The following is a 24,792-nucleotide window of genomic DNA, read 5'->3' on the forward strand; positions in this document are numbered from 1 at the left end:
ATTTCACACCCTGTTCTCCGAAACACTCAAACTGGAAAATGACCTACAGCATGTTCTCACAAGAGCAGTTTGATGTGTCCGCTTGCACACAAACACACGCAAATGCTTGCTTTAGAAGTGTATACAAGATTCATTTGTCTCCTTGGCTTCTTTATAAGCTCTTTTAAGCCCAGTGAGAGTGTTTTTGGGCATAAGGTACCCTAACAGGAACAAATTCACAGGAAGCAAGGGTGATGTATTAGTCAGAGCTATGGGTAGCACCTTTGAATGTGTTTTATGATTTAAAACACTAGGGTGAAACTGGCAGGCACCACATGTTTAAAACGCACACACACTGTTGTAATGAAAGCGAATCTAACACAGTCACTCTTACGGTGCGCTGTCTTCCTGGCAGGCATCAGAAGTAGGTTATTCATGCATTATAGATCCAGTTCTGGTCCTGCTCCGCTCCTCTTGTTGACGAGGCAGACTCACTGTTAGCTGCTCGGCCTTTTAACCGTGACCTCTCTGTTCACAGGTTTACTTGTCTGTGGAAGTGTCCTAGATTTGGCTTGTTAGATGGATAGTTTGTCAGGTGAAAATATATTTAGGACTCTCGGGAGTCTATTTCACTGTATTGCACAATGCCTGGTTCATCTCATTCACACTTTGACTTTGTCAGGGACATAATGACCTTTGATCCTTCAACTACACCTGTTTGATTTGTGATATTTACTCTTGTCCACACATTGTTTTAATGTCTTTTAAACCCATAATCCTAAGTATTTAACTGACAGACTATCTGTCTGACATAGATTTATATTATAGTACAATTGAGTGACGTTTTCATCTCCTTTGTAGTGAATTTTTAGGTAGGTAATTTTAGCAATAATAATTCATTTTATTTATTTAGACCGACCCGTTTTAAACTGGTGACTTTTGGCACATCGGTTTTCATAAATGGTTGTAGAAATAAGTGAAAACTGGGGAAAAAAAGAAAAGGGAATATTTTATTAATCGTAGTTTTTATATAATTAAAATTAGTTTTATTATTATTATTATTATTATTATTATTATTATTATAAAAATTGAATATTTTATTAATACCTTTTTATTATTAAAATTATAGTTAAATGTGATTTTTTTTTTTTTTTACATTTGAATTAAAAACAATTGTGAAAGTGAATGTTTTATTAATCATCATTTTTACAATTAAAATTATAGTTTAATGCTGGTAATTGTATTATTATTATTTTATTTTTATTAATTTGTAATATTTAATATTTAAAATATTTTAATTTAATTATTAAAATTTAAAACATTAAAATTATGAAAGGGAATATTTTTTAGTCATTATTTTTACAATAAAAATGATAGTTTAATGCTGCTAGTTGTATCATTATTTTTGTATCATTATTAAAATCTATTATTATTAGGAAAAGGAATGTTTTATTAATCACAATTTTTATCATTAAAATGATACCTTAATTTTTATTAATCATATATATTTTTTTTACAATTAACTAGTTTAATGTGATTTTATTTAAATTAAAAACCTTATTGTTATTGTTATTATTGTGAAAGGGAGTACTTTATTAATCAGTTTTTATCATTAAAATTATGGTCTAATGCTGATAATTGTATGATTATTTTATTTTAATTAACATTTTTTATTATTATTATTATTATTATTATTATAGTAGTGAAAGGGAATTTTATTAATCATAATTTTAATAATAAAGATTATAGTTTATGCTGATAATTGCATGATTTATTTTAATTAAACGTTTTATTATTATTATATTAGGAGTATTTTATTAATAATTTTTACTATATATTTTTAGTAATTTTAATTTATTTTATAAAATTTAAAATGTTACAAAAAATGATAAAATAGTAATGTTACAAATATTAATATTTTCTCCTTTTTCCCTACTGTCTCCAATTGTATTGTATAGTATTTTTATGGTTATTTTAATTGGTAAATATCACAATTGATTTATCCCATAGTTTAAACTGAAGGCCTGTGTGCAGAATCGCCTTATTCAATGCAAATCTGCGGTTCGTCTTGCTCATCTGGTGACGTTGAATAGCTAAACTCAAGGCTGAATAAGTTTAGAAACCATTGAAGCGTGTCTATTTATGGACCTGCCTTAAAGCGCTGCCGGGCTGAAGCAAAAACTAGGTGCAAGAACGCAAGCGTCTGTTTCTGATGTTATTGACTGACTGCACCTAATTACAGAGTAAGAGAAATGTGGTTCAGATGCATTCAATGTCAAATCTTGTCTTCTGTCTGTGTGTGGTTACAATGTCAAAATATAGCTGCAAGCAGCGATGGGCGGGCCCTCGCCCTCTATGCAATCGCCATCCCAGTAGCATCAGGGAAAGGGTGGCCAATGGGCACATGCATTCACAGTAACCTTTAAACCACCCTCCCCTCTACCTCCTTCTCTCTCTCTCTGTCTCTCCCTCTCATCCCCTCCCCTTCCCCCTGCACTCACTCTAACACTCAACACACACACACCCAAATAAAGGTAGAGTGAAAAAAGATGTGTGATAGTTTTTAAATTTTCTTTTATTCAGAGAGTTTTGTATATCTATGAAAATGAACCGTTTCCTTAGAATGACTAGTTCTCTGTATGAAACCAGTTTTAAAGAGTTTGGATGCTGCACTTTAAAGATATAAAATTACTGAAAAAGGAAAATGAAATTCTAAGCATGTTATCTGCCTCAAAAACACAGAAAACAAATATTTTAATGTATGTTTTTTAAATGTGCCATGGGAATAGTATTTGATGCATCAGGGACACCTTTACAGATTCTCATCGGCCGTGTTTTGACATTATTCTGATGAAGTTTGAAGAAAATCGAGTAAAAATATATTGTTTATTGTTCGTTCATGTTTGTTAATGCATTAACTAATGTTAACAAAAGAGATCCTATTTTAAATAGTTACCAACATGTTTTATGATCTACAACCATTTTTAAATATTATTTTAATGATCTATAAGCATCTGTGAAATAATTATAAACAAATATATTAAAAATAAATACATATTAACTTAGTTGATATATTTGTTTCTCATTCTAATTCAGTGAACTGAGCAGTATAGTGTCATACTTATAAGATTTTTTATCCTATCAGTGAGTGTATATATGCATATATATCATATAATTTTTCCTTTAAAGATTAAAAAAAGATTTTATGCTCTAAGCATTTATACAAAATAATTATGTAAAAGTACACTGACAGTACAGTACATATCAATCTTATACACTGAGAATGAGCTAAATAGCGTTAGAGGGTCAAACGATTCCTTATTTTATGAGAACCTCTAGTGTTCATCCCTGGTATTAGAGCTTTAATCTGACAAACATATATGACACTTTTAATGTTTTTGGGGCCTCTGAGCATGATAACATTTTGAAACTACACATATTTCCTAAGAATTTCTTGTTCTTTATAAGTAAAAAGTTTTGATGAGTTAGAATAATGCAATTTAAACATATATGGAAATAACTCTTCATCTTTTTTACTGTTACTTTCATAAATCACCACATCAACACCGTTCGAGATATTCCAAAGCCGTTCACAATTTAGCATCTTCAGTATCTTGGCATCATGTTGACAAAGTTTGGTGTGAACTGTCTGATTCTGCTATGAGTGATATGAATTTATTCACAGCTATATTTTTCCAAAAATCCACATTCAAATCAAAATAGCCAACTTCCTGTTGGTCGTAGCTAATGGGTGTAAATTAGAAAGTTGTCCGGCTTGATGAGACCAATATACCGACCGAGTTTGATGTCTGTAGCTACAACTAACTCTTCAACTTTTGTCAAAAGGTGGCGCTATAGAGTGTCTCCTCAATGGGTGTCGCCCATTTATGAGCTTTCGCCAGTGTCTAACTATCATTAATATTGATGTGTGTGTTGAGTTTCATGAAATTATATATAAATAAATGGTGCTATAACTTTGACTCATAATAGTCACATCTCTGTGATCGGCATCAGACGACAAACAAACTGCTGAAGTTTGGTCAAAATCAGGCAATGTGTGTCAAAGTTATTAGACACTTCCTGTTTCTCATTTCTCGCCATAATTTGTAGCCCCACCACGGGCAAACCGTTCGTGATATCGAAAATCCCCTGGCAATTTTGCGTCCCCAATGTCTTGAGATCATGCTGACCGAGTTTGGTGACAATCCCATGGAAATCCTGGGAGGAGTATATCAAATTCCAGAGCATGCACTTTTTAAACAGCCCTAAATATCTCACTTCCTGTTGGGTGGAGCCCTGAACCACGCCCGGGCCCCAGCCTCTGTGGCGTCCTGATGGCCGCAGATTCCAATGTGTGTGCGAGTTTTTGAGCATGTTAAGGCCCCCAATAGTGCCCGGAAGGTTGAAAAAATAAATAAATAAATAAAAATAAGAATCCTCAGAAGAACAATAGGGCCTTCGCCCATTCTGGGCTCGGGCCCTAAATAGCCCTAAATCCACTGCAGTAAGACCCCTGCTGGCCATCCACTGGAAGTGAAGCTGATGCCCCAGCGCAGGGCCTTCAAGGTCACCTACGTCCATGCCTTTGCTCCAGTCATACCTTATTCTGTTGAGGACACCCTCCAGCTGTGTGTGTGTTTTTCTCAGTTTCAGCCTGAGGAAAGTGGAGGGGGCTATTCGCAAAGCTACTAGGGAATTAGTACCACACTAATGCCATGTCAACACTGATTACCCAAACGCTGATTGTCCCACTGGCCAAGTCTGATCTGCTTAAGAGAGGCTTGTTAACCTGTGCTACTAAACAACACCTCACACTTTCACCCTCTGCAACCCTTTCTCCTTCTCTTATCTGTTTGCATAGCAGTTTGCCACAGATATTTATTCAATGCAGGCTGCTTTGGGAAAGCCTGTGTGTGTGTGCAGTACCTGAGAGTATGTGTGTTAGTGTAATAGTTAGTGTAGTAATTGTGTTAGTGATGTTTGTACATGCACCCTAGTGTGTTCAACATTATATGTTTGATAGATGAGCGTATATAAGCCTCTTGGGGACGATCTTTGTGCCCCCTCCACACACACAGCGCTGATTGTTGATATAAGCACATGCTGTGCGCAAAGAGATAAATTGGAGTGAGTCAGCAGGACTTTGCTTCCAACACACATAGCGCTGAGAACATGCCATAAGCAAGGTCATACCAATCAATGCAGTATTAATTAAATTGAGTGTGTGTGTGTGTGTATTAGAGAGAGTGCTTGAATGACCTTTTATATGGGCTCTGAGTTTGCGGCGTCCCGGTTGACTGGGCGTTCGAGTCGGGATGGTTGATTAGTTGTCCAACAAAATTACTTGCACTATTAGAAAAAGAAAAAAAAATCAAGAAGCTATGAATCTCATCAAATTTGTGTTTTTTTTTTTTTTTTTTTTTTGCAGTACTAAATGAAAAAATATTTTTCTGCAAAATAAGGAAAATGTACACATCCTCATTCTGTTCAAAAGTTTTCAGCCCCTGGATCTTAATGCATCGTTTTTGTAATGGTTGCAAATAAGTCCCTCGGTTGTCCTCAGGATGAAAAGATGGATCTCAAAATCATAAAGTTATTGTTGGAAAAGATTCAAATACACAAACATTCTGAAAAAAAAAAAATAATTTGTGGGACCTGAAAGATTTTTCTGAAGAACAGTGGGTAGTTTAACTGTTCAGGACAAACAAGGGACTCTAACTTTCACTAAACCAAAAAAAAAAAAAAAAACACTTTGGATTATTCAGGTAACAGTATAAAGAGTAATTTTTATTAATTCAACTATTATTTTCTCTTGTGGACTATATGTAAATGTCTTATGTGAAATATCTTATTCATGTCAGTACTAAATAAAAAAAAAATAACATGAATTTTGTATGGTTCCTCTGATTTTGGAAGAATAATTAACATTTTACAGATTCTGCAAGGTGTCTGTAAACACTTGACCTTAACTGTATTCCAAAATCACTCAGTAACAATTTAAACAACATTTTATGGAACTTATGTTCAGCTATTCTTTTAACGGTTAACTTTAACTATTTTTGAATTTCCCGGATCATCAGTCATTAAAGCTTGGTAGATATTAGTCACAAACATGGAGATTTACTTTTTAATTTCACCAAGCTAATTACTCACTAAAAACCCACAGATCATGTTTTCATGTCTTTTAAGTCTTATTTTGACTCAACAAAGTGGTTATATCTAAGTGTGTGAGTTGTTTACTTAATATTTTAATGAGTCTTCTTATTAACCCTATTAAATTGTTCATTCAGATTGAATCACAAACACTGAACACGTATAAACACATTTCCAAACACAAGATTTATCGCATGAATCAATCACAGCCAAGCATAACCAGTCATATCCACTGTAATATCTTTCCCCATTCATTCTCAATTACCTCCCACCAAACTCACGGCACACTTTAGGGAGTCTGTTAAAACTCAGTGGGCTCAGGGGAGGCGAGAGACGCAGACTTCCGCTGTAACTTTACCTTCAGTGGTGTCACTGTTGTACAAAGTTAATTTAATATAGAAATAATTAGTGATTTATACACTTTTTAATGTTATATTTTATAATATTGGTGGTGTTTAATTTTTCTACTATAAATTATTTTCTCATGAAAGATCTGACGTATTTGTGTTTCTGTGTTTTGCAGTGTCTCGTCACAAGGAGGGTGGTTCACGAAAAAGTGGAGGAAACGACAGAAAGAGAAGAGGAAGATGATGAGGAAGAAGAGGATAAGAGCTCAGACGAAGGCCTTCTGCTACAGGCGCACCACGCCATGGAGAGAATGGAGGAGTTCGTGCACAAGGTCAGACTCTCATTGGTTTCACAGCTGAGACCCGGGTTGCACTTCGTAAACACAGATGTGCATTATCATTGAGTTTAAATGTGACCCTGGACCACAAAACCAGTCAAAAGGGTCAGTTTTTCGAAATTGAGATTTGTACATCATCTGAAAGCTAAATAAATAAGCTTTACATTGATGTATAGGACGTTTGGCTGAGATACAACTATTTGAACATCTGGAATCTGAGGGTGCAAAAACATCCACATTTTTAACATTGTCCAAATTAAGTTCTTAGCAATGCATATTACTAATCAGAATTTAAGTTTTGATATATTTACAGTAGAAAATTTACAAAATGTCTTCATGCAACATGATCTTTACTTAATATCCAAATAATTTTTGCCATAAAAGAAAAATCGATAATTTTGACCCGTACAATGTATTATTGGCTATTGCTATAAATATACCCGTACTACTTAAGACTGGTATTTTGGTCCAGGGTCACATATATTGAGGGTCACACCTGACCCGAGCTGAGTGCTCACAGCTGCCTTTGTACAGACCACCAATTGGGAAAACATCCCTGCCAAACCAGACGCCCATCTCCCGGCTCCGGCAGCCTCTCATCTCAATCTTGTATTGAGAGTCTGCCATATGCAGAGGAACAGGAACTGAAAGCAGTCCTTTGTAACATGTGCTCCAGTGCTGAGCCCTGTAAACCAGCTCAAGTTTAGTTTGCTTTTGGAGCCCCTTCTGCTTTAATGGCTCTTTCCTTCCTCTCCTCTCTCCCCCTCTGGGGAAGAAGCCAAAGCTCTGTGTGTCAAAAGAGCAAACACAGTGCAAGATCCAATCAGTGCCATTGAGGTACAGAGTTTTGATAGGAACACATCTAGGAGGACTTTAAAACCACATCCTGACAGATGAAGTCGAGTCAATCAAAAAAATTGACCTAGTTTAATTTGTTGTATTTATTTATTTAAAAGTGTGTTCTGATGCGCGCACAGCTAGGAGCGGTTCTCTCAGTAGATATGACATGTTCATGGACTCTTTGCCCTCGGCTGTTGTCACTGCATGTGCTGTACTTCTAGGTGTAATCTTGTGGTCACGCCTGTGACTGGTATGATTGCACGGGAGTGGTTTTCGTCAGCCTGATTTGGCAGAACGCTGCTACGAAACTGCAAAGCTGCTTCTCAGCAGTGTCACCACAGCTGGCAAAGAGAAAACAGGCAACCTAGTTTTAAGAAAACCACAACATAAAAAAATAATAATCTATTTTTATTGGGGTTTTTTCAAAGACTTTTAAGTCTTTTACTTTTCTCCTGCTCTTCAAGGCTGCATTTATTTGATCACAAATCCAGGAAAAAATGTATATTGTGAATGTGAAATAATATTTCAATGTAAAATAACTGTTTTCTATGTGAATATATTTAAAAATGTTATTTTTTTTCTGTGATGCGAAGCTGAATTTTCAGCATCATTACTCCAGTCTTCAGTGTCACATGATTTTTCAGAAATCATTCTAATATGCTGATTTATTATCAGTGTTGGAAACAGTTGTGCTACTTAATCTTTTTCTGGAACCTGTGATACTTTTTTTCAGGATTCATTAATAAATAAAATGTTAAAAAGAACAGCACTTAAAATATAAAATATAAATCTTTTGTAACAATATAAACTACTATTTAAAAGTTTGTGGTCAGTAAATTTTTATTCCTTTCTTTTTTTGAAAGAAATTAATACTTTTTTCACCAAGAATGTATTAAATTGATAAAGTGATAGCAAAGACTTAAATTGTTAGAAAAGAGTTCTATTTTAAATAACATTTTATTCATGAAAAAATCCTAAAATAACAATCACAGGTTCCAATCAAAATGTTAAGCAGCACAACTGTAAGTAATAAAGTAATAAATCAGCATATTAGAATGATTTCTGAAGGATCATGTGACACTGAAGACTAGAGTAATGATGCTGAAAATTCAGCTTTGCATTACAGGAATAAATTATATTGTAAAATATGTTAAAATAGAAAAAGATTATTTTAAATTGTAATAATATTTCACAATATTACTGTTTTTTTTTTTTTTCTATATTTTTATTTAGGTAAATGCAGGCTTGATGAGCATGAGATAATTCTTTAATCTTTTCGATCTTAGGAAAGGAACTCTTTAGTTGAGGGAGCAATACATGTGTTCACCCAAAAATGAAAATATGCTGAACATTTAATCATCCGCAGGCCAAGGTGAGTTAGTTTTGTCATCTGAACAGATTTGGAAAAATTTTGCTTTACATCACTTGCTTACCAATGGGAATGAGACTCCAAACAGCTGATAAAAACATCTCAATAATCCGCAAGTAAACACATTCAATGCAGAGGACTCAGTGGTGATCAAATAATGTAATGCTAAATTTCTTCAAATCTGTCCTGATGAAGAAACAAATTCATTTACATCTTGGACGGCCTGAGGGTGAGTACATTTTCAGCATTTTCTCATTTTTGGGTGAACTGTTTCATTAAATTGCATGTAATTTCAGGCAGCTTGCTATAAATTTTAACTTGCTTCACTGAATTCACAAGTAGTTGCTCTACCATAATAGAAGTTGACTTGAGAATGCAGTGCATGCTTGTACAGCAATAGCTTCTGTAGAGCATGTTTTGAGCTTCAGAATTATTTCTGGCTCTCTGTATGTGTAATTTTTGCCTGTGCCTTAACTCATAATTACTGTAATACTTATCTCTCGCTCAGACTCTCTCACATACATGGATGGACCATGTAATTACTTTCAGAAGTCAAATGAGAGGGCTTTTCTCATGCCAACTAGTAATGCTGACCTGAGCTTGGTGTAATGATATGTCAAAGAGTGACCAGATATGTCATCTTTTCAAAACTGCGGGGTTGCTTTTGAGATCTTACAGTGACGCTTTTAATTTTGTGTCTTAGATGTGGGAGGGCAGATGGCGTGTCATTCCACATGACGTCCTCCCTGATTGGCTGAAGGATAATGATTTCCTGTTGCACGGGCACCGGCCGCCCATGCCTTCTTTTAGAGCATGTTTCAAGAGCATCTTCAGAATCCATACAGAGACGGGCAACATTTGGACACATCTTCTGGGTACGGCAAACACACCTGCACATAAAACATTTATTGATTTATTAGAATTACACTACCAGTCAAATGTTTTTAAACAATAAGGTTTGTAATGCTTTTTAACGTCTCTTCTGCTCACCAAACCTGCATTTATTTGATCTAAAGTATAGCAAAAACAGTAAAATTTTTCAATATTTTTTACTTTTTAAAATGACTCTTTTCTATTTGAATATCTTGTTAAATGTAATTAATTCCTGTGATTTCAAAACTACATTTTCAGCATAATTACTCATGATCCTTCAGAAATAATTCTAATATTCTGATTTGCTGCTCAAAAGACATTTATTATTATGTTGAAAATTCTGATTTTTTTTTTTTCAGGTTTCTTTGAATAGAAAGTTCAGAAAAACAGCATTTATCTGAAATAGAAATTATTTGTAATATTAAATGTCTTTATCATCACTTTTGATCAATTTAAAGCATTCTTACTAAATAAAAGTATTAATTTCAATCATTTCTCTCCCCAAAACAACACTGGCTTCAAGCTTTTGAATGGTATGGTGTATAATGTTACAAAAGCCTTTTATTTCAGATAAATGCTGATCTTTGGATCTTGCTGTTCATCAAAGAATCCTGAAAAAAATGTACTCAAATGTTTTAAATATTATTAAATAATAAAAATGTTTCTTGAACAGCAAATCAGCATATTACAATGATTTCTGAAGGAAATTTGACACTGAAGACTGGAGTAATGCTGAAAATTCAGGAATAATCAACAGAATAATTACATTTTAAAATATATTCACATAGGAAACTGTTATTTTAAATATTAAAAATATATATATATATAAAAACATTACAAATCTCACTGTTCAAAAGCTTTTGACTAGTAGTGTATATTTATTAATAATGAAATTAAAAAATACAATAAAATTATTACATATAAACAAGCTAAGGTTAAATTTATTAAATGTATACATAAACAAAAAAATGCCATTATATTAGAAATGAACTACATCTGAAAGGTAAATACAAATTTTCTGCATTCTGTACTGCCACCTAGTGGAGAAATGTGATTATTCTTCACATAACATGAATGTAGGAGATGGCATAAGGTCATGCTAAACATAATAGACTGTGTGTGTGTAGGTAATGGTATTGATTGTGAGGTGAAAGCGTAATGTGCAGCTATTGATCTTCTACATCTTTGTACTCATGGTGTGACTGAGCCACAATAGACAAAGCAGATGTTTGATGTCGATCTACTAGTAACCGCTAACCTTTTTGATGTGCTTTGAGTTCAGTTTGATTTCGATTTTACTCTTTGTACATTTATTGATTTCTTATATTGACCTGTAGACTGAAGTGGGCCTCTTTATAAATGCCTTAAATGAGCATAATTAACATTTTATACTGTTAGATTTAACTGTAACACACATACATGTAACCAGTATTTTTTTGTGTCTGCAGGCTGCCTGTTCTTTCTCTGTCTGGGCATTGTGTACATGTTCAGGCCCAATATGTCATTCGTGGCCCCGTTCCAGGAGAAGATTGTCATCGGCGCGTTCTTCCTGGGGGCAATTCTCTGCCTGTCCTTCTCCTGGCTCTTTCACACAGTGTACTGCCACTCGGAGGGGGTGTCCCGTGTCTTCTCAAAGTAAGCACCTGCAATCTCACTTAATGTATTTTTAATTTTATTGAGCTGCATGGCCATTTGTAACTTGAATGTGCAAGGCTTCCAGTTATTTTTTAGCTGTACAAAACAGCTTATGCTGCTTGATGTTGATAACTGGTATTTCTTATATTATTGTAACGTATTGTCATAATTATAAACACACTGGTTTATATCCACCTTTTTCTTTAACATGGAAGTAAGCCCTGGTTCATTATCTGCTATATGGAAATAACGAGTTGAATAACAGTGTGCAGTAAATGCTAAAACTGTTTGCACTACAAACCAGTGTGTTCATAGTTAAGATAATACATTAAAATAATATAGTAAAACACAGCAGTTTGCAATATCAAGCAGCAAAACAAGATGTAGTTAATACATTATTTTAAAATAAATTATATTTAAACATTAACCAAGATTAATTTTGTAAAATAATTCTGTTTTTAACAAAAGTTAAGTCAAGAGAGTTGATAACCCTTTTTGAAATGTCTTTAAATCATCTTTAAGTTTAATATATTATTATTATTAATATATTAAATGTTTAATTTTTTTAAATAAATGTTTAACTTAAATTATATTTCTTTAATTTTTTAATTTAAATTATTACTTTAAAATTTTAAAAATGTAATGATTTAAATAGTGTATTTAAAATTATTTTTAACAAAAGGTAATAAAGTCAAGAAAGTTGATAAAGCCTATCTAAAGACATTTCAAAAAGGTTTGTATAATATATTATTAAAATGTTTAATTTTTAACTTAAATTATATTTCTTTAATTTTTAAATTTAAATCATTACTTTTTTAATTTTAGTATACTTAAAATAATTTTTTTAATTTGATTAATTCTGAGAAATAATTCTATTTTTAACAAAAGTTAATAGTCAAGAAAGTTGATAAAGCCTATCTAAAGACATTTCAAAAAGGCTTGTTTAATATATTATTAAAATGTTTAATTTTTAAAATACATTTTTAACTTAAATTACATTTCTTTTAATTTTTAAATTTAAGTTATTACTTTATTTAAATCATTACATTTTTTAATTTTAGTATATTTAAAATTATTTTTTAAAATTTACTAATTCTGAAAAATATATTATTTTTAACAAAAGTTAAAGTCAAGAAAGTTGATAAACCTTTTTTAAATGTCTTTAAACAGCTCTTTAAGTTTAATATAAATTATTTTTTTATTTAAATCATTAAAATATTTACTTTATATTTCTCTTAACCCCTTTCTCCTGTTAATTTCGTATCACATATTTATTATGTAAAATTATATTTAACAAAAGTTAAAATTAAGAAAGATGATAAACCTGTCTGAAATGTCTATATATAGTTTAAAATATTTAAGTTTTTTTTTTAATTAAAAAATTATTTATTTAACCATTTTATTTCAGCTTATTTAATATTAAAAAATGTTTAATAATTTTTAAACTGTAAAATAATTTTATTTAAATTATTACGAAATTTAAATTATTTAATTTGAGTATATTTAAATGATTTTAAAATAATTAAATGAATTTACAGTCTCCTCTTAACCTCCTTGTTCTTGTTTATTTCCTATCACAGGTTAGACTATTCGGGCATTGCGTTCCTGATCATGGGCAGTTTTGTACCGTGGCTGTATTACTCTTTCTACTGCTCCCCTCAGCCCTGTTTCATATACCTGATAGTAGTGTGTATCCTGGGGATCGCAGCCATCACCGTCTCACAGTGTGATTTCTTCGCCACGCCACAGTACCGTGGAGTCAGGGCTGGTAAGACACGTCTCACTCTGTTCAAGACAAATATTTTACTTCTTGCGACTCACCAATGGTGGGTCATAAATCTCTGCTTGCACCTGGTGCCTAAAGTCATAGTTCACCCAAGAATGAAAACTCTCTCATTAATTACTAACCTCATGTCGTTCCAAATCCAAAGACCTTCGTTCATCTTCAAAACACAAATTAAGATAGCTGCATAGGGACAGACAGCTTTAGATTTTGTATTTCATCAAAAATATATTAATTTGTGTTCTGAAGATGAACAAAGGTCTTACTGGTTTGGATTGAAATGAGTAATAGTGTCTTGTCTTCTGTGTCTCAGGTGTGTTTGTGGGTCTGGGCCTCAGCGGAGTCGTCCCAACGCTGCACTTTATGATCGCTGAGGGCTTCCTGAAGGCCACCACCATGGGTCAAATGGGCTGGCTGTTCCTCATGGCCGTCCTGTACATCACCGGAGCTTGCCTGTACGCCGCACGCATCCCAGAGAGATTCTTCCCTGGAAAGTGTGACATCTGGGTGAGTCCATGTCCTGAAAGTCACAAGTTAAAGAAGTTCACTTCCAGAACAAAATTTACAGATATTGTACTCGCCCCCTTGTCATCCAAGATGTGTGTGTCTTTCTTTCTTCAGTCGTGAAGAAATTGTTTGAGGAAACCATTTCAGGATTTTTCTCTATGTAGTGGACTTCTATGGTGCCCACGAGTTTAAACTTCCAAAATGCAGTTTAAATGCAGCTTCAAAGGGTTCTAAATGATCCCAGGCTAGATAAGATCCCAGTCTTTTCTAGTGAAACGTTGACATACTTTTTAACCTCAAATGCTCATCTTATCTAGCTCTGCATCAATTCTGTGTATTCCGGTTCAATACAGTTAGGGTATGTCAAAAAATCCATTTTCTTCTCCAGCTTTAAAATCATCCTACATCACTCATTTTGTGAAGGCCGTTTGATCAATTTTGTTTGATGTTCACTTTGTAAACACTGGGTTGGTACTTCTGAAGCAATGTTGGAGAAGAAAATGCGATGGGAGTTTTTCAACACATCCTAACTGTCTTGAACCGAAATAAACAGTTGACGCAGAGCTAGACAAGATTGGAGTTAAGAAATATAAGAAATAAATATATATAAATTGTCACATGCTAGAAAAGATCCTTCTTCCTTGGCTGGGATTGTTTGGAGCTGCGTTTAAACTACATTTTGTAAGTTCTAAAGTTGCAGGCACCATAGAAGTCCACTATACTAGGGCTGTGCAATTAATCAAAATTCGGTTTCGATTTCTGCTTCAAACGATCGTGAAAATGCAGTAATCGAGATGAAACAATTGTTGTGCCCCACTCCGCCCCCTTACCAGCTTTACTCCTTCATAAAAGCCTAATTTCACATGCAAATCAGCAATATCATGTAACGTGACTTTCATAAAACGGGACGTGCTTGATTTATTAATGTTTCTTTGATGTTGTGTTTTTAATAGTGCGTAAGAAAACTTGCGCTGTTCTGTGTATGCGCTCAGAGACAGAGCAGAACACGGACATGAAAAGTTACCTTTTAACTCAAGGTGCGAGCCTAAACGGTCAAATACATGCAAAAATATTTTAAAATGAGGCGCTTGGTTATTATTCATGTAAACCCTTGTCAGTTGAGGCTTAAATGATCATAAACAGTTGAGAATGAAAATTGGATCAGTGTGGCACTTAAAGCAACAAATAATATTCCTTCTGCCGTCTCTGTGTAAAAATACAAAGAAAAAAATCACTCAATGCTCTTGAATGAAGAACTTTTTTAGTTTTAGTAAGAAACAAAGCATGTTTAACTATTACAGTGAAGACACTCAAATAATTGCATTAAATTTCTGTAGTATTGTTAGACTACTTGCAAGTTAGACTTGCATAAAAGTATTCAGTATTTTTTTTTCTTTTTTTTTGTATCTTTTTTCTGCTGTATTGCTATCTTTAAATTAATCACTAATATAAAGTTTTGGACCCAGTCATCATCGTGTTAAATAATCGTGATTACAATATTGACCAAAATAATTGCCAAAATCGAGCAGCCCTACACTATACTATACAAATGTTTTCCTCAAAAAACAATTTCTTTACCAAAAAAGAAACACATGAACATCTTGGATAACAAGGAGCTGAGTAAATTTGTAACTTTTTGTTCTGGAAGTGAACCTGTCCTCTAACAATCCACACTAGTCTCATTACATTTGAAGTCTAATCCGTACCTTATCATTTTGCAGTTCCACTCCCATCAGCTGTTCCATATCCTGGTGGTGGCAGGTGCTTTTGTGCACTTCCACGGCGTGTCCAACCTGCAGGAGTTTCGATACACAGCCGGTGGAGGCTGTTCGGAGGATGGTGTGTGAACCTCGTGTCCTGCGGTGCTCGAAACGCACCACTAGAGGGAGTCGACATCCTCTTACCTTTGCCGCCAACAACTGTTCCTCCTGCCCATGAGGGGTAAAACTTAAGAGGACAGCAATGAATGACAAAGTTACCCACCTTTATTATTTTTAGTATTACTTTTCTCTTTCGTTTTTGGTTTGGTCTCTATTTTACCCCCTTGAAATAAAATGCATCATGGGATGAGGTTGGACACAGGTTGAGGATTGGCAATTTGTGTTTCTTAAGATTGAAAAAAGAGGAGCATTTTTGGCTTGGTCTATTGCTGTTTGATGGTCTATTGCTGTTTTTTCTTTGTACAAGGAAAAAGCGTAAAAAAAAAAAAAAAATACAAACGTGTGAACGTTTCTTGGGGTGGGCAGTTAGCCATTTTAAACTTTTTCATGTAAATAAGATTTCTAAAATTTGGGTTATATAGATTTGTACGAAAATAAAGTTCTAAAATGTTTTTAAAAAAATACATCATTATATCATTATATTGTTTAACGGGGGTAAAAGAGAGAACGTGCTATTCCAATGGAAGTCAGAAGCGGCCAACCAGATGCCTCGGTGTTCTGTTATCCTAAGCACAGATGTTAAGAGCTAAAAACGCACTTGTAGGCCAAGCGGGACGCCCTGCACACGATGGAGCCGTCGGGATTCAGCACTCACGTACTCCGCAGGCCTTCATATCGCTGTCAGTGCTGTTTTCCATCTTCTGATTATTTCTCTCTTTCTCTTTCTGTTGTTGTTTTATTCATTTTGTGAATGTTGACTCAACCTGGTTTGGAAAAAAGAAAAAAAGAGAATCGATGAAAGACTCGCAAAATCATACTCAAGCAGTCGTTGTGTAATGTTCTGTGTTCACCATCTGTACGTGATATAATTTATTAAAGAGTTTTCATGGGAAAAATTACAAGCTGTAATGTTCCACATTTAAACATGAGCAATGTTTGTTTTGTCAGAGATTTTTACATGCATTGATATTTATTTTAATTTTAAAATAAACAAATTTAAAAATTTAAACTTTCATGAGCTTTGTGGTTTGTTTTTCTTTAATCCCTACTGCGGTTCAAGTTAATGTTTTAAACTTTGCAACTTTTAAATCACAATTATGTTATAATAGACATTTTGCCTTTCAGAACTGACAAAAAATTGTCATTTTAAAGAAGTTCACTTTCATCCAAGATGTTCATGTCTTAGAAATGTTTTTTTTTTAATTTTTTTTAAGGAAAACATTTCAGGATTTCTCTCCATATAGTGGACTTCTATGGTGCCCAAGAGTTTTCCAAAATGCAATTAAAATGCAGCTTCAAAGGGCTCTAAACAATCCCAGCCAAGGAAGAAGTGTCTTATCTATTGTTTATTGTTTATATACTTTTTAACCTCAAATGCTCATCTTGTCTAGCTCTCGTGAACTTTGTGTATTCTGGTTCAAGGTAGTTAGGGTATGTCGAAAAACTCCCATCTCATTTTCTCCAACTTCAAAATCGCCCTACATCGATGTTTTACCTTTTTTTTGTAAAGGGCGTTTGTACAATGTACAATTTTGAAGTTGAAGGAGAAAATGAGATGGGAGTTTTTCGACATACCCTAACTGTCTTGAACCGAAATACACAGTACATGCATAGCTAGACAAGTTGAGCATTTGAGGTTAAGTATATAAATTGTCAATTTTTAGAGTCCTTTGAAGCTGTATTTAAACTGCATTTTGGAAGTTCAAACTTGCGGGCACCATAGAAGTCCACTATAGGGAGAGAAATTAAATGTTTTCCTCAAATCATTTCTTTACGACTGAAGAAAGAAAGACATGAACATCTTGGATGACAAAGGGGTGAGTAAGTTCTCTGTAAATTTTTGTTCTGGAAGAGAACTTCTCCTTTAACAATTTACTATTGCTAGAGTAATTAATTAGTCACAGGACAATTTCAGCTCATGTGATTTACTCAAAGCAACCTGCCAGAAATCTGATACACCTGGAAAGGTCCTACTAACAAATGGACATGCTGAAACTACATCACTTACACAACCTATAAAATTAATGCATGGTATTTAACAAATAAATAACTTGCATGAAGCTAAGTTCTTAGTTTTTACATTGTTTTATTATAAGCTCTATCATTAATAGCATGCCATCACCATTGAAATGAACATGAATTATAACATATTTCTACGTATCAAACCTTCAAACACACTAAAAGCTGTGTTTATTCACCTATAAATACCTTACTGTTATCCTGGGACATTACAATGGCAAATCAATAAAACTATATTAGAAAAACTGAAAATTGATGATTTCAGTCCTTTTTTGTGTTTCAGTCCATATGTATATCAAGGCACTGACCATCTTTTATATTAAGCTCTAAGTTAAGTAATGTCTGACCAATACCAAGTTTGTCTGGTTTCTGGTAGAATGGTGGCGTTAAACTGCACTCATGCTGGTTTAAACTCAATAAACAAAGATATTTTTAAAGTTATTTTGCGTATACATGTGCCTAATGCAATCCTTGCATCAACCACACGTTTACTCTTTTGGGTTCAAACTGCAAATTTATTGTAAAACTATGTATCACAAGTAAATTACAGTGCTTACTTAACAGGCAAAGTAATTATTTTGTAGCTTGTTTTCCTATTCACGTTTACACTTTACCATCTAGCCAAAATCCTATAGTTTTCAAGCGGTCACGTGTCGGAGCCCTGCCTAAATTTGGGGCGTGGCGTGGAGGCGGACGTAACTTCGGTAGTATATTTAATTACTTTGCGTCTGGATAACGTACGCGTGGATGAACATCTGGATAACCCAAATTTACTAAGACTTTTCATCATATGAAACAAAGCTCTAAATACCCCCCCATCCAAAATCACTTTGGACTCCAAGGACTCGGTGGTGCAGAAGATAAATTTTTGTTTCTCAATCTTGGAGTCCTGAGTTCAAATCCCAGTGTTGCTGACATTTTTCATCACATAAAACAAAACTCTCAATAACACCCGATGAAAAACACCCAAAAAGCCTACAGACCCAGTGGCGCACAAGATAAATCTTTGTTTCTTAATCTTGAAGTCCTGAGTTCAAATCCCACAGTTGCTGACATTTTTCATCATATACAACTAAACTCTCAATAACACCCGATGAAAAACACCCAAAAAGCCCACAGACCCAGTGGCGCACAAGATAAATCTTTGTTTCTTAATCTTGAAGTCCTGAGTTCAAATCCCACAGTTGCTGACATTTTTCATCATATACAACTAAACTCTCAATAACACCCGATGAAAAACACCCAAAAAGCCCACAGACCCAGTGGCGCACAAGATAAATCTTTGTTTCTTAATCTTGAAGTCCTGAGTTCAAATCCCACAGTTGCTGACATTTTTCATCATATACAACTAAACTCTCAATAACACCCGATGAAAAACACCCAAAAAGCCCACAGACCCAGTGGCGCACAAGATAAATCTTTGTTTCTTAATCTTGAAGTCCTGAGTTCAAATCCCACAGTTGCTGACATTTTTCATCATATACAACTAAACTCTCAATAACACCCGATGAAAAACACCCAAAAAGCCCACAGACCCAGTGGCGCACAAGATAAATCTTTGTTTCTTAATCTTGATGTCCTGAGTTCAAATCCCACAGTTTCTTGCTTTTTTTGATCATATAAAACAAAACTCTCAATAACACCCTATCCTAAACACCCAAAAAGCCCACAGACCCAGTGGCGCACAAGATAAATCTTTGTTTCTTAATCTTGAAGTCCTGAGTTCAAATCCCACAGTTGCTGACATTTTTCATCATATACAACTAAACTCTCAATAACACCCGATGAAAAACGCCCGAAAAGTCGACAGACTCAGTGGCGCAGAAGATAAATCTTTGTTTCTTAATCTTGATGTCCTGAGTTCAAATCCCACAGTTGCTGACATTTTTCATCATATACAACTAAACTCTCAATAACACCCGATGAAAAACACCCAAAAAGCCCACAGACCCAGTGGCGCACAAGATAAATCTTTGTTTCTTAATCTTGAAGTCCTGAGTTCAAATCCCACAGTTGCTGACATTTTTCATCATATACAACTAAACTCTCAATAACACCCGATGAAAAACACCCAAAAAGCCCACAGACCCAGTGGCGCACAAGATAAATCTTTGTTTCTTAATCTTGATGTCCTGAGTTCAAATCTCACAGTTTCTTGCTTTTTTTTGATCATATAAAACAAAACTCTCAATAACACCCGATGAAAAACACCCAAAAAGCCCACAGACCCAGTGGCGCACAAGATAAATCTTTGTTTCTTAATCTTGAAGTCCTGAGTTCAAATCCCACAGTTGCTGACATTTTTCATCATATACAACTAAACTGTCAATAACACCCGATGAAAAACACCCAAAAAGTCGACAGACTCGGTGGCGCAGAAGGTAAATCTTTGTTTCTTAATCTTGGAGTCCTGAGTTCAAATCCCACAGTTTCTTGCTTTTTTTGATCATATAAAACAAAACTCTCAATAACACCCTATCCTAAACACCCAAAAAGCCCACAGACCCAGTGGCGCACAAGATAAATCTTTGTTTCTTAATCTTGAAGTCCTGAGTTCAAATCCCACAGTTGCTGACATTTTTCATCATATACAACTAAACTCTCAATAACACCCGATGAAAAACACCCGAAAAGTCGACAGACTCAGTGGCGCAGAAGATAAATCTTTGTTTCTTAATCTTGGAGTCCTGAGTTCAAATCCCACAGTTTCTTGCTTTTTTTTTGATCATATAAAACAAAACTCTCAATAACACCCGATGAAAAACACCCAAAAAAACCAACAGACCCAGTGGCGCAGAAGATGAATCTTTGTTTCTTAATCTTGGAGTCCTGAGTTCAAATCCCACAGTTGCTGATGTTTTTCATCATATACAACTAAACTCTCAATAACGCCCGATGAAAAACACCCGAAAAGTCGACAGACTCAGTGGCGCATAAAATAAATATTTGTTTCTTAATCTTGAAGTCCTGAGTTCAAATCCCACAGTTGCTGACATTTTTCATCATATACAACTAAACTGTCAATAACACCCGATGAAAAACACCCGAAAAAACCAACAGACCCAGTGGCGCACAAGATAAATCTTTGTTTCCTAATCTCGGAGTCCTAAGTTCAAATCCCACAGTTGCTGATGTTTTTCTATCATATACAACTAAACTCTCAATAACACCCGATGAAAAACACCCGATGAAAAACACCCAAAAAAACCAACAGACCCAGTGGCGCAGAAGATAAATCTTTGTTTCTTAATCTTGGAGTCCTGAGTTCAAATCCCACAGTTGCTGACATTTTTCATCATATACAACTAAACTCTCAATAACACCCGATGAAAAACACCCAAAAAGCCCACAGACCCAGTGGCGCACAAGATAAATCTTTGTTTCTTAATCTTGAAGTCCTGAGTTCAAATCCCACAGTTGCTGACATTTTTCATCATATACAACTAAACTGTCAATAACACCCGATGAAAAACACCCAAAAAGCCCACAGACCCAGTGGCGCACAAGATAAATCTTTGTTTCTTAATCTTGATGTCCTGAGTTCAAATCTCACAGTTTCTTGCTTTTTTTTGATCATATACAACTAAACTCTCAATAACACCCGATGAAAAACACCCAAAAAGCCCACAGACCCAGTGGCGCACAAGATAAATCTTTGTTTCTTAATCTTGATGTCCTGAGTTCAAATCCCACAGTTTCTTGCTTTTTTTGATCATATAAAACAAAACTCTCAATAACACCCTATCCTAAACACCCAAAAAGCCCACAGACCCAGTGGCGCACAAGATAAATCTTTGTTTCTTAATCTTGAAGTCCTGAGTTCAAATCCCACAGTTGCTGACATTTTTCATCATATACAACTAAACTCTCAATAACACCCGATGAAAAACACCCAAAAAGCCCACAGACCCAGTGGCGCACAAGATAAATCTTTGTTTCTTAATCTTGATGTCCTGAGTTCAAATCTCACAGTTTCTTGCTTTTTTTTTGATCATATAAAACAAAACTCTCAATAACACCCGATGAAAAACACCCGAAAAGCCCACAGACCCAGTGGCGCATAAAATAAATCTTTGTTTCTTAATCTTGGAGTCCTGAGTTCAAATCCCACAGTTGCTGACATTTTTCATCATATACAACTAAACTCTCAATAACACCCGATGAAAAACACCTGAAAAGTCGACAGACTCGGTGGCGCAGAAGGTAAATCTTTGTTTCTTAATCTTGGAGTCCTGAGTTCAAATCCCACAGTTTCTTGCTTTTTTTGATCATATAAAACAAAACTCTCAATAACATCCGATGAAAAACACCCGAAAAGTCGACAGACTCGGTGGCGCAGAAGGTAAATCTTTGTTTCTTAATCTTGGAGTCCTGAGTTCAAATCCCACAGTTTCTTGCTTTTTTTGATCATATAAAACAAAACTCTCAATAACATCCGATGAAAAACACCCGAAAAGTCGACAGACTCGGTGGCGCAGAAGGTAAATCTTTGTTTCTTAATCTTGGAGTCCTGAGTTCAAATCCCACAGTTTCTTGCTTTTTTTGATCATATAAAACAAAACTCTCAATAACACCCTATCCTAAACACCCAAAAAGCCCACAGACCCAGTGGCGCACAAGATAAATCTTTGTTTCTTAATCTTGAAGTCCTGAGTTCAAATCCCACAGTTGCTGACATTTTTCATCATATACAACTAAACTCTCAATAACACCCGATGAAAAACACCCGAAAAGTCGACAGACTCAGTGGCGCAGAAGATAAATCTTTGTTTCTTAATCTTGGAGTCCTGAGTTCAAATCCCACAGTTTCTTGCTTTTTTTGATCATATAAAACAAAACTCTCAATAACACCCTATCCTAAACACCCAAAAAGCCCACAGACCCAGTGGCACACAAGATAAATCTTTGTTTCTTAATCTTGAAGTCCTGAGTTCAAATCCCACAGTTGCTGACATTTTTCATCATATACAACTAAACTCTCAATAACACCCGATGAAAAACACCCGAAAAGTCGACAGACTCAGTGGCGCAGAAGATAAATCTTTGTTTCTTAATCTTGGAGTCCTGAGTTCAAATCCCACAGTTTCTTGCTTTTTTTTTGATCATATAAAACAAAACTCTCAATAACACCCGATGAAAAACACCCAAAAAAACCAACAGACCCAGTGGCGCAGAAGATGAATCTTTGTTTCTTAATCTTGGAGTCCTGAGTTCAAATCCCACAGTTTCTTGCTTTTTTTTTGATCATATAAAACAAAACTCTCAATAACACCCGATGAAAAACACCCAAAAAAACCAACAGACCCAGTGGCGCAGAAGATGAATCTTTGTTTCTTAATCTTGGAGTCCTGAGTTCAAATCCCACAGTTGCTGATGTTTTTCATCATATACAACTAAACTCTCAATAACGCCCGATGAAAAACACCCGAAAAGTCGACAGACTCAGTGGCGCATAAAATAAATATTTGTTTCTTAATCTTGAAGTCCTGAGTTCAAATCCCACAGTTGCTGACATTTTTCATCATATACAACTAAACTGTCAATAACACCCGATGAAAAACACCTGAAAAAACCAACAGACCCAGTGGCGCACAAGATAAATCTTTGTTTCCTAATCTCGGAGTCCTAAGTTCAAATCCCACAGTTGCTGATGTTTTTCATCATATACAACTAAACTCTCAATAACACCCGATGAAAAACACCCGATGAAAAACACCCAAAAAAACCAACAGACCCAGTGGCGCAGAAGATAAATCTTTGTTTCTTAATCTTGGAGTCCTGAGTTCAAATCCCACAGTTGCTGATGTTTTTCATCATATACAACTAAACTCTCAATAACACCCGATGAAAAACACCTGACAACTCCACAGATGCAGTGGCACAGTGGTTAAAGCTTTGCTCTCTCATTTAGGAGACCAGAGTTCAAATCTCACTGTTGCTCATGTTTTTCATTCTTCACAATATAATTCTTAATACAATCCTGTCCAAATCACTATGCAAGCTAACAAGTGTAATAGCACAGTGGTTAAAGCTTTGTGTTTTCATCCAAGAGACCTGGGTTCGAACCTCACTATTGCTTACTTTAAATGGATGTCGTTTCATCCAACAAACTGCCATAAAAACAGAACACAAAGCGTGAAAGCCACAGTGGGTTAGTGGTTAAGCACACATTACCAGCTGCGATGAAGGCATGGGTTCAAATCCCACTTCAGACAACAATCAACCAACTCAATTCTTTAACTGATTTATTGAAGCCACATACAGGTGAATAGTGAAGTATAAGTTCCAGCACATCTTCAGACAGTGATCTGTGGCTCATGGGTAAGAGCGCTGCCACACGGTTCAGAGATTGCTGGTTCGAATCCAGTCAGATCACTGCGTTGCGTGAACCAAGGGGTGGGGATGTTTCGGGTCCCCCCCCAAGCCTCGGCACCATGTCCAGCAGGGGTTATGCTACTTTTTGAAAGAAAAAAAAAAAAAAAATTTAGCTGTATAAAAAAATTGCTCCGCCGTACCTTCCCCACCCGACTCGGTTACCATCATTTGCTTTCTCGAGGGCGGACCCTCCAGAAAGAAAATGATGGTAACCGACACATTTAGTACAAAACTAAAACACAAGTTGCAGGTCTTACCTGTCCGTGAGGAGCGTCCATCATTACAGTCATCGTCTGTCCAAACGTCCCAGAGCTCTGCTTCTGTCCAAACACATCCCTCCTGTAGAGAAAAGACCAAAATAAACAGACATGAGTATATATAGTACATCTAAAACATGTCAATTTAGTCTCAGGTTAATCTAAATTACATTAAATAACACTATGGCCCGCTTTCACAGACAAGGCTTAGGTTAGGGCTTAGCCAGGATTAGATCATAGTTCAATTAGGACATTTAAGTAGTTTTTAGGAAAAAAAAAAAATTCCTTGAATAAAAACATTACTGGTGTGCATCTTGAGACGAAACAATGAATCTGACATTTCTGAGATCTGTCAGTGCAAGTTTCTTTCAGTTTAAGACCCAGACATGCATTTTAGTCTGGGGCTACACTTAAGCCTTGTCAATGAAACCAGGGGT

General features: G+C 35.1%; 2 protein-coding genes across 6 annotated transcripts in view; one reads left to right on the forward strand and one right to left on the reverse strand.

Annotated features, from left to right (window-relative positions):
* adipor2 (adiponectin receptor 2) overlaps positions 1-16,717 on the forward strand; it is a 40,371-nt gene extending 23,654 nt beyond the window's left edge. For both annotated transcript variants that reach the window (XM_073838612.1, XM_073838611.1), the window contains exons 3-8: positions 6,656-6,811; positions 9,730-9,901; positions 11,348-11,534; positions 13,115-13,302; positions 13,631-13,824; positions 15,546-16,717. In XM_073838612.1, the coding sequence (XP_073694713.1) occupies positions 6,656-6,811; positions 9,730-9,901; positions 11,348-11,534; positions 13,115-13,302; positions 13,631-13,824; positions 15,546-15,671 (1,023 nt within the window). In that variant the 3' untranslated portion in view covers positions 15,672-16,717. The remainder of the gene's footprint in view (positions 1-6,655; positions 6,812-9,729; positions 9,902-11,347; positions 11,535-13,114; positions 13,303-13,630; positions 13,825-15,545) is intronic.
* Positions 16,718-23,951: 7,234 nt separating this feature from the next.
* LOC141333201 (uncharacterized) overlaps positions 23,952-24,792 on the reverse strand; it is a 32,909-nt gene continuing 32,068 nt past the window's right edge. For 3 of the 4 annotated variants that reach the window (XM_073838152.1, XM_073838154.1, XM_073838151.1), the window contains 2 exons: positions 24,356-24,437; positions 23,952-24,179 (listed from right to left, as the gene is read on the reverse strand). The gene's annotated coding sequence lies outside the window, so the exon portion shown is untranslated. The remainder of the gene's footprint in view (positions 24,180-24,355; positions 24,438-24,792) is intronic. The other variant, XM_073838153.1, reaches the window with a different exon arrangement.

The sequence above is a fragment of the Garra rufa genome, chromosome 4 (assembly GCF_049309525.1).
Source record: "Garra rufa chromosome 4, GarRuf1.0, whole genome shotgun sequence".
Classification (NCBI taxonomy): Eukaryota; Metazoa; Chordata; class Actinopteri; order Cypriniformes; family Cyprinidae; genus Garra; species Garra rufa.